This window comes from Corvus brachyrhynchos, unplaced genomic scaffold (genome assembly GCF_000691975.1).
Source record: "Corvus brachyrhynchos isolate BGI_N302 unplaced genomic scaffold, ASM69197v1 scaffold280, whole genome shotgun sequence".
Taxonomy (NCBI): Eukaryota; Metazoa; Chordata; class Aves; order Passeriformes; family Corvidae; genus Corvus; species Corvus brachyrhynchos.
Window position 1 is genome coordinate 661,142 of NW_008236198.1, and position 10,691 is coordinate 671,832.

General features: G+C 52.2%; 1 protein-coding gene across 2 annotated transcripts in view; it reads left to right on the forward strand.

Annotated features, from left to right (window-relative positions):
- LOC108448320 (cAMP-specific 3',5'-cyclic phosphodiesterase 4B-like) overlaps positions 1–10,691 on the forward strand; it is a 108,937-nt gene that overhangs the window by 97,681 nt on the left and 565 nt on the right. For both annotated transcript variants that reach the window (XM_017740843.1, XM_017740851.1), the window contains 3 exons: positions 4,767–4,961; positions 6,781–6,817; positions 6,906–6,976. In XM_017740843.1, coding sequence (XP_017596332.1) covers positions 4,767–4,961; positions 6,781–6,817; positions 6,906–6,976 — 303 coding nt within the window. The remainder of the gene's footprint in view (positions 1–4,766; positions 4,962–6,780; positions 6,818–6,905; positions 6,977–10,691) is intronic.

The following is a 10,691-nucleotide window of genomic DNA, read 5'->3' on the forward strand; positions in this document are numbered from 1 at the left end:
TCGCGTGCCCGCCCCAGCTGCTCTGGGCACCCTGTGCCAGGGCCTGTCCGCCCTCCCAGGGAACAATTCCTTCCCAATCTCCCATCCAGCCCTGCCCTCTGGCACTGGGAAGCCATTCCCTGTGTCCTGTCCCTCCAGGCCTTGTCCCCAGTCCCTCTGCAGCTCTCCTGGAGCCCCTTCAGGCCCTGCCAGGGGCTCTGAGCTCTCCCTGGAGCCTTCTCCTCTCCAGGTGAGCACCCCCAGCTCTCCCAGCCTGGCTCCAGAGCAGAGGGGCTCCAGCCCTGCAGCAGCTCCGGAGCCTCCTCCAGACTTGCTCCAGCAGCTCCACGTCCTCCTGGTGTTGGACCCTAGGGCTGGGGCAGCTCTGCAGGTGGGGAATTGCCTGGATAAAAAAGTTAGGAGCCACATGAGGGACAAATCCAGCAGAGGGATTTGAACTCTTAAGAGGTTTCTAAGAACAAAGAGGTTTTCCCTAAGTGGGAGAAGGTCGGGAGGGGAAGGAGGTCAATAATGCCTGTGGAGCTGTGAGCTGTGACCCCAGGGAGCCCATGCCAGGGCTGTGCTCAGCTCTGTGTGTCCCACCCTGGGCCATTAAGTGCTGATGGTTTCAAGCTCAGCCCTTTCCACATGGAAGATTATTCAGGAAAAGCAGCAAGCTGTTCTGATAATGGGGAACAGGTGCACACCATTAGAGGGCGGCCAGGCAGTGGAAGGAACAGCATTTTTCCTTGCTTACGGTTTTAAGAATCCTGAGGGATGTCTTGGTAAGATTCACGAATCTCAAAAAGGATCTTTATAATTAACAAAGTCTGCCCAAACCTCTGGAAATATTTTGAAAACGTACTTGATATCATAGAGGTGGTACTGTAGTTTGGAGATGGGGAGTGATGTCCTCAGGAATGACTCTGGGAAGGCAAAGCAGATGGTGAAGCTTCTTGGAGAGTCAGTGCTGTCATGCTCGGGAAAAGTGTAAATTCCCAACATAAACAAAGATCCACGAGCCTGCCTGGTCTGCTGGGCTGAGATGTGTTTGTGTTTCATACTCCAGAGCAAACTGTGGGGCGGCGCAGCTCTCATGGAAACCACTTGACTTGCACTTGACTGTTCAAATGACTCTGAATTGCATCCAAATCATGGCACATTCCTGTTACTCAGTCTTGTTGCTGAGTTTTGCCATGTTCCAAGACTACTGGTGCGCAGTGCTAGTCCAGGGACATCAGCTCCTGATGCTGGTGAGGGGTCTGGAGTGGAACCTTATGAGGAAGAGGTGAGGACACTTGGGTTGTTCATCCTGGAGGAGACTGAGGGAGACTTACCAGGGTCTGCAGCTCCTCCCGAGGGGCAGTGGAGAGGCAGGCACTGATTGATTCTCTCTCTGACCAGGGACACGATCCCAGGGAGCGGCTGGAGCTGTGCCAGGGAGGTTTAGGTTGGATATCAGGGAAAGGTTCTTCCCCCAGAGGGTGCTGGGCACTGCCAGAGCTCCGGGAGCGTTTGGACATTGGGGTGTCTGTGCAGGACCAGCAGTTGGATCCATGATCCCTGCGAGTCGCTTCCAGCTCAGGATATTCTCTGATGCTGTAGCTGTTTTACAGTAACGCTGCAGCATTTGAACAGTTGGGGGTTGCTGTTATGATTCCCTTTGTTTGCAGAGTGACTCACGAAGCCTCGCTGTGTTGTACAATGATTTCTCCTGGCTCGCCGTTGTCTGTTCATTACCGTGTGTCAGCACAGCTTTGCACGGGTCCAAGGCCGGTGCTCGCTCGCAGCTAACTCCTGCCACCTGCTGTCTCCTTCCTCCTTCCTCGCTTCCTTCAGATCCCGCTTTGCTTCGGAATGCTGAGGGATAGAGGAATGGAGCTGCAGCTGCCCCGCGGCTTGGGCTGAGCGCTGCTGTGCAGCCCCTGCTGCTGCCTCTGCCTGCCCTGCGCCTCCCCTGCTGCACCATCCCACCGGCATCCCAGACACCTGCATGTGGAGTCCCTGGAGAGAAACGCAGGGAAAGGCCACCTTTCTTCCCAGCTCTGCCGTGCTGAGAGACGGCACTGGCTGGGTTAAGGCCCATCCCATATGGATCGTGGAATCACTTAGTTTGGAAGAGATCTCTGAGATTATCAAATCCATCTATTCCCACCACTGCCCCATGTCCCCAAGTGCCACATTTACACAGCTTTGAAATCCCTCCAGGAATGGAGACTCCACCGCTGCCCTGGGCAGCTGTGCCAGGGCTGCTGTCACCTTTCCTCCTCTGGAGCCACTTTGGCTCTGGCAGGGCTCAATTCCCTGGAATTCCTTGGTGGCCTCCAGACACACGGTCACCCCTGAGAGTGTCCCAGCACTAGGAAACGTTGATCTGATAACCCAGGTTGGAGGCAGGCAGGGAATGGCATCAGCTCCCACGTGTCTTAGAGAGATCTGCTATGGAGACAGGGATTTCGGAAGGATTTATAGGGACCTTAGATACCACATTTCTGGCCCATATGTTTAGATAACACAGTTTATATCACAAATGGGGTGTCTCGCTGTGACTGCTGTCGCTTGAAGATAAACTGCAAAGGAAATTTTGGGGTTTTTGGTGCTTTGTACTCTGCCATCCTTATTTTAAAGTAGGCAAATGCAGCTTCTTTTCCACTTGGACAAAGCCTGTAGGGTGTGCAAACTTTGGAGAGGACCCTCACAGTCTGTGCAGTGTTCTGAACATGATGATGAAGTTTTTCCAGCAGAGCTCAGCAGTTAACTTCCAATAAAAAAAATAAAAAAGAGTGGGAAATGCAGATCTGAGAGGGCAACTTTAGAATCCAATTGCAATTCTTACCAATTCCAGCAAATGTTTGTTTGGGGGATATTTTTGGCATCAGGACACAGTTCCAGGTGGGTGTTGTGCACCAAGAGCAGCTGGTGACAAACACAAGGTTGAGCTCTTGCTCTGTGTATCTCAGGTCACATTTTCCTAATGCTGGATCATCCAAGGGGAATAGTTTCCCATATTCCACTTCTTGTAACTATTAAAAAGCCATGGCAGCAGAGTTATTCCTGGATTTTGAGGATCTTGCTCACAGGCTCTACCTGCGGGAGTGCCTGTTCACATGGAATACTCCTGGCAGAGGTAACTCCAAACTCTGGTATCTGTCACTTTTTGGGGAATTTTCTGTTAACTTCTGGCTGAGCACATGGGTGGCTGAGTGCTGGATCAAGGCCGAGGAAAAAGAGCCTGAGGAACACTGGTGTGGCTGCACATTGAACTTGAGGAAAGGAATAAAAGCACTTTTCAGTTGGATTAACCACGTGATCCGTACGGCAGCGTTCCAGGTGCTGGAACAGGGAGCACGGGAAGCAGGCAGCCAGGAGCTGCAGCAGCCACAGTATTCCCAGCTGGGCATTGGCTGTGCCAGGCGTCTCACTGAGGCAGCCTGGATGTGTCCAGCTCATCCCAGTGCTGTAGAAATGTGGAAAACTTGCAGGATTCAGGCAAGTTCAGGGATTAATACTTTATGTGCTCTTCCTGCCACGGTTAAAGCACTCTGCAGAGGAGGGAGAGCTGGGGTCTTCCCTGCCACTGTGCTCAGGGAATCTTCTGGATTAAAGGGTGGAGGGATGGAGAAAGGCATGGCAGGGACCACAGCCTGGTGTCCTGGTGGAACGGCATCGGGCATGGCAAGAGGCACTGGAGCAAGCACTCAGCTCCTACTGCAAGGAGACAAAGCCTGACTTCCAAAGGCAAGGAAATTCCTCCTGAGCGTGGCCGTACCTCACTTGGCTTCGCTGGGCCACGCTCACACAGCTGGTGTTTCTATCAGGCCCAAATGCCCAGGCAAAGGAGGCCGCCTGCTCATTTGCAGTGTTTACGAGGGGTGTCACTTGCTAGAGTGGCCAGGGTGACTTCAGCCACAGGTTGCAGCAGCCAAGTTATGAAACCACAAGGAAGTGGGTGTAAAATGGAAAAGGACAGAAAGTTTAGTGCTTTTTTTTTTTTTTTGGTTTTTAAACAGCCCTTCATTTTGCAGCCCAGCTGTTTAAAATTCACTGAACTGATACCTTGAATGGCTAAAACACGATTTGGGCATCCAGCTCCCACAGCTGCCAAGTGCTCGCCCATCTTGCAGGATTTCAAAGGCTTGGCTCCAGGGCTGGGCTGGAGGGTGGTGTCACTTCGTGGTGTCTTTAGTCCCTGTTGTGCTTGTAAGGCTTGGAGTGAGGTTTGGCAAATTGAACCCCAGGGCTTGTGCAAACGGCCTTGAGGGTGGAGTGGGGTGTTTAAAACCATGGAATCCTGGAATGGTTTGGGTTGGGAGGGACCTTAAAGCCCATCCCATTCCAGGGACCCTTTCCACTGTCCCAGGCTGCTCCAAGCCCCAATGTCCAGCCTGGCCTTGGGCACTTCCAGGGATCCAGGGGCAGCCCCAGCTGCTCTGGGCACCCTGTGCCAGGGCCTCCCCACCCTCCCAGGGAAGAATTTCCCCGTCATGTCTCATCTAACCCTGCCCTCTTCAGCTGCTGTGTGGTCATGCTGAGAGCTGTGCTGAGCCGGGAGAAATTCATGCTGAAGGCAGCGTGAGGAGGCAGTGAGGACAGGAGCCTCCGGGTAAATGTTTACGGTCCCGCAGAGTCCTGCTTGCACGCAAGAGACGTGCCAGCGGGCGGCTCCGGTGACCGCAGGCGGGGACCGCAGGGCGGTGGTGCCACGGTGTGAGCCGCGCTGAGGTGACACATGCCCTGATAGCCCTCTTGTGGCAGACGTGTGACACTCATCTGTGTTCCGTTCGCAGCTTCGATGTGGAAAATGGCCCGTCCCCAGGGCGCAGCCCGCTGGACCCGCAGGCCAGCTCCTCGTCGGGACTCGTCCTGCACACGACGTTCCCGGGCCACAGCCAGCGCCGGGAGGCGGTCCTGTACAGATCCGACAGCGACTATGACCTCTCACCAAAGACCATGTCCAGGAACTCCTCCCTCCCCAGTGAACAGTAAGCATCAATTCAGCTCGCATTTTACACTCTCTAAGAGCTTTCCGTGCTGCTCTCATCCTCAGAGCTCTGTTAGGAAGAGCTTATGGGTGGTACACACACATTTCGTAGCTGGAATGCACAAAACAGGTGCTGATCCAACATCCTCTCCCATCCTTCAAATATTCCCGTTTTCTCCAGAATTTAGCAAAAGAGCTTTCAAAGCCGTATCCTGGGATAATAGAGAAGTTGTGCTGTACTGTTATTTACAGGATTGCTGTTACTCCATCCTGTTTTGGGGGCTGTTCCCTAGAACTGAGTGGAAAACAAGCCAAGACAGATGGCTGAGCTCGAGAGAATCAGTGCCCACAGAGAGTCCTGGATTCCCAGCTCTTTGTTTTGAAAGGCCCAATTTAAAGTTTTAAAGTGGCCATTAAGTGATAAAAAAAGTGCTCATAAAAAGAAGTTGAACTGTTGTGAAAGTTTTGTCACGGAATGGAAATCTGAATATTAGCCAGATCCATGAGAATTTGGCAAGAAAATATCCCTGCTGTGAGTTAAAATGGAGTAAATATTTATTGAAGGAACCACTTCAAATTATGCAAATAGTGTTTGGTGTAAACGGTGGGTTGTAATGATTCCCGGCAGTGTGCAGGGGTGGGGGAATCCCATAATTTCCCCCAAATTCATGGCTCTCTGCAGAAGTGTCCATCCACTGTGGGTGTCGAGGCTCTGTTAGCACTTGGGAGAGAGTCTCCATCAGTGTGGAGACAATTTTAATTAAGTTGTGGACTTAATAGCACTGATACCCGAGGCAGGACAAGGGGATGAGCTCTGTGGCAGCAGAGCAGGGACAATTCCTCTTTGCAGGACACCTCTCCAAAGGGTCCTGTGGCAGCCAGGAGCCGACTCTGCTGCCCCCACTTAGTGAATCCTGTTATTGATTATGGGATCAATAATAGAACTGTCTACAACATTGCTCCTAAGAGTGCCTAAAGGGGCTCCAAAAGAGCTGGAGAGGGACTGGGGACAAGGAATGGAGGGACAGGACAAGGGGGAATGGCTTCCCACTGCCAGATGGATAGTTGGGATATTGGGAAGGAATTCTTGGCTGAGAGGGAGGTGAGGCCCTGGCACAGGGTGCCCAGAGCAGCTGGGGCTGCCCCTGGATCCCTGGAAGTGGCCCAAGGCAGGGTGGACATTGAGGCGGCAGCCTGGGACAGTGGGAGGTAGCCCATGGCAGGGGTGGGACTGGATGGGGTTTAAGCTCCCTTCCAACCCCAACGATTTGATGATTCTATCCTCTGCCATCTCTCAGTTAGGTGAATCATAAAGGATTTTCCATACATGCACAAGTACCGTATATAATACCAAAAAAAAAAAAAAAAATTCCCTCTTATTGCTGGCAATGGTGTATTTTGCTCAGAACTTCTGCTCAAATCTTCCATGATGAAAACAGCCGGACAAAACCCGGCGTCTGAACAAGATTAAAGACTGCGACAGAGATCAACAAAAGCCAGGAAATTCAAAGGTGACCTTTCCCCGCACCACTACGGTTGGTTTTTTTCCGCCGCAGTGCAAGCGTGAGCCTTAACTTTTGAATTTCCTGGCTTTTATTGCCTGGTGTTCCCAGTCCTCACGCTCGCTCCCGCCGGTTGTTTTGGATATACACGGTGACCGTTCCATTAGGAACAAGTTTTTATGTGGTGTTAACTAAACGCTGCATGGGTTCATTCGTGAGGAAAACCCCTTAGGGAAACCGCTCCTTCCCTGAGGTGAATTTCGCTGTTTGAAGGTAAATTTATGCAGAAATTTATACATTTTCTCCGTTTTTCCTTAGGCATGGTGACGACCTGATTGTCACACCTTTCGCCCAGGTAAGTTGGTGGCATATTGGCCTCTAAAACAGTTTTTATAAAGCACTTACGTGGAGACGGTTGATGCCTGCGGTTTTGTCTCCCTCAGGTGTTGGCCAGCCTAAGAAGCGTGAGGAACAACTTCACACTCCTCACCAATTTACACGGCACCTCCAACAAGTAAGCCTGGCTTTTTAAGCTCCTTTCGTTCACGAGAGGAGCCGGCGGGGGCTGGGCAGGGGCGGCGGGGCCGGGGGGCCGCGGTGCCTCAGGCTCCGCCATGGCCTCACGGCTCCGCCGCGTTCGCGAGGGACGCCAGGGGGCGCCATCTCCTCTCCCCTCATGGCGTCCGTCCCCTCAGCCCTTCGTCCCCTAATCGCTTTGTCCCCCCCCATCCCTTCATCCCCTTGTCACCTCATCCCTTCATCCCCTCCTCCCCTTGTCCCCTCATCCCCTCAGCCCTCAGGTCCTCCCTGAGGAGCGAGCGATGTGTTTTGGCTTTTGTGATGTCTACTGTGAATCATGGGGGCAGTTTGGGGCCTTGTGCCACAAAAAAAAATATTGAGGGGTTGGAGAGTAAGAAGGGGATGGATCTGGGGAAGGGTCTGGAGCACGAGGAGCAGCTGAGGGAGCTGGGAAAGGGGCTCAGCCTGGAGAAAAGAGGCTCAGGGGGGACCTTGTGGCTCTGCACAATTCCCTAACAGGAGGGGGCAGCCAGGAGGGAGTTGGACTCTGCTCCCAGGAAACAGGGACAGGATGAGAGGAGAAGGCCCCAGGTTGCACCAGAGGTGGTTTATTTGAATATCAGTAAGAGTTTCTTCCTTGAAAGGGCTGTCTGGCCCTGGCACAGCTGCCCAGGGCAGGGGTGAGTCCCCATCCCTGGCGGGATTTAAAAGCCGTGTGAATGTGGCACTTGGGGATGTGGGCCAGTGGTGGCCTTGGCAGTGTTGGATTGGACTTGGTGATCTCTGCCAACCTAAACAATTCTGTGATCTTCATCACGTTGCCACCTTGGCTGTCCCAGGCGTTCCACAGGTGCCCAGCTCCGAGCAGAGGCATCATCTCTGTTCAAGCTATGGTCCTGCCCTGCATTTCCACCACTGCTTCCCAGAGCAATAATAATCCCAGAATTGTCCAAGTTGGAAGGGATCCAGCAGAATCAAGTCCAGCTCTTAACTGAATGGCCCATTCAGGGATGAAACTCGCAACCTTGGTGTTATCAGCACCAGGCTCTACCCAACTGAGCTGATCTCATGTGAGTTTTCAGGGCCAAAGGGCAGATGCCAAGGCAGGGGGCATCCCAAGCGTGAGGCTCTGGGGACAACAAGGATTTCCCAACAGAACTGGCAGCAGCATCCTGGAGCTCAACTCTGAGGGGGCTGACCAGAGAACTGAATCCCACATCACTTCCTTTGACACTGATTGCTCTGAATGAGGAAGGTGATGCACTCAGGAGGAGGATGTTGTTTTTTTCTACCTTCTGAACAGGAGAAACCAAACAAACTCCTTTTTATGCCTTTGTCCGGAACCACCGCTTCCCTTTGGCTATTTATACTGAGCCAGTCATCGTCATCCTCTGGCCTGCTTTGCCCCAGGAGAGCTGTTTTGCCTCAAACCAACATCATTCATTCCTGGCGAGATCTGGTGTGCACCCACCCATCCCACTGATCCCACCCTGGGACCGGCAGGCGCTGCTCGCACCAAGCGTCCCACTGGCTCCAGAAGGGCAGGATGAGGTGCAGGTGTGAGCGGCATCACCTGGTGCCCACCACCAGCTCACAATCTTTATTTTACATAAAGCCCAGCATTTTATCCAGGAGTGAAGTTTTCCTCCTGTTGATTCCCATTGGCAATTTTGATGGGAAGGAACTGCTACATTCCAAGATGGAGGTTAGTGAAAAACCAGATGGCTTAAATATTCCTTTTTTTTAGGCTTTGCTTTTTTGGACAGCTCGGGCATTTTGGCAGTTCCTAATGAGGAATCTGAAACTGGACAGGGCCAGAAGGAAGTGAGGGCGTAACCTGTAGGACACAAAGGCATCTTACAGTGTTCTTTGGAAAACATTCCCAGATTTGATTGAGGTATAAAGTTGTTTGCCCGGCCAAAGTAAAAGTCATTAAATTTTTATACCATCCTATGGCAAACATCCCAGTCCGTGGCGGAATGTGCTTCCAGGTGCCGCGGAACTTCCTGCACAGTTTCCAAAGAGCTCTGCTGGGTTACAGCCATGCTGCCAGCTCATGATTTTATCATCTGTCTCATGATATGTGATATCTGACTTCAACTTCTGCTCTGGGGACCATGAGAATCTCAGCTTTTCTTTAACCCCTCCTCTCCACTCTTTTTTCCTCCTCCTCCTCCACCCCTCCTGGCCCAAGCAAGGAAAAAGAGGATGCTGTCCCACATATTTGCTGGAAAATATGAATGTTAAGGCCTGGAGGAAAAGAAAACAACTGGCAGTCATATTTTTTGGACTTTAACGTCAGGGTTCTTGAGGCAGTTTCCTGATTGGAAAAGAGGAGAGGATGATTAATGGGTTTGGAGTGCCCGAGTTTGGCAGTTGCAGCCCAGGACGCGGTCAGAAAGCATCCGGAGCCTGCTCCTTGTAATCCCCTGCGGCAGGAGGGAAGGAGCGGGCAGCGGGAGCCCTGTCCACTGGAGCACAGTGGTGGTTGAGAAGGGATCACATCTCCAATCCTGCACCCTGGCTGCCTGGAAAACAGGATGGGCACGGCCAGGACATGGATTTGAGGATGGCGGGAGCGGTGCCGGCTGTGGAGCAGGGAATACCCTAGAGAACAGCAGCTCATCCCTCCCCACCCCCCCAAAGTCATGTCTGTGCAGCTCAGGGTTTGGAGATCCCTGGAGCATGGATCCTTCGGTTCTGGGAGTGCTGCAGCCGTGGCGTGGTGTCCCTGTCGGGGAGTTTCTGTTTTTTAGAGATTTCAAGATCTGGCTTTTCAAAAAAGGCTCGGCAGAGGCAGGTCGGGGCACATTTGCAGGGAATTCAGCACCCAACGTGTGTGCCCTGTGCTGAACCCTTCAGAGAACCTGGGTCCTGCACATCCTGCCAGCACAGCCTTTGAATCGCAGGGAGGCTCCTGCTGGGAGCCGGCTGTGGAGCCCGCTGGGGCGGGAGTCGGGACGGAGGGCTGGAAGCAGGGCTGGAATTGCACTCCTTTCACGCAGACCTCACCTGGGCAGCGAGGCCTTCCCAGAACACTTCTGAAGAACCCCCCGGAGCTACAATTGCAGCACAATTGAGCCGCTCTGCCTGCTTTGATTCAAGCTTCAAAGGAGAGCTGGCGAATAATGGATGTTGCAGTTCAGTGGCTGACTCCAAAATTTGGGGTTAGGAAGGAGGTTGGCGAGGGGAGAGTGCGGGGAAATCTGGCTTCAGTTAAAATGGATCCGAAACTTCTTAGGGAAGCAGAAGCCCGAAGTTTCATTTTTGGTCAGCCTGAAGTACTGCAGTCAGTCCAAACTGAAGTATCTTGATTTTGGTATCAACTCTTTTAAATTCCTTTAAAAAACAAGTCTCTGATGATGGTTTCAGCTTGAAAAATTAACAGTTTTGTTTGGCAAGTCTCACAGGGAACTGTGTTGACATATGGAGAGGATCTGCACCTTTTTCCAGTCAGACCCTGTTGGCTTGACTTGAACCAATTTTTTCAAATAGGTTTTGGCCCCTCCAAAATCCAGGAATTGCTGCTGAAATTGTTGCTCAGAATCCAAAAAGTGTCCTTCAGCTGTTTCAGAGCTAAACAATAGTGACTGCAGCATCTTCTTCCTCGCTTCAGGAGCAATTCCAGTGTTAACTGGAAGATATAAAGACACATTTCTGACCTTACCTGTGGCACTGCCTTGCAGCAGTTTGACATCACTTCAGGGTCC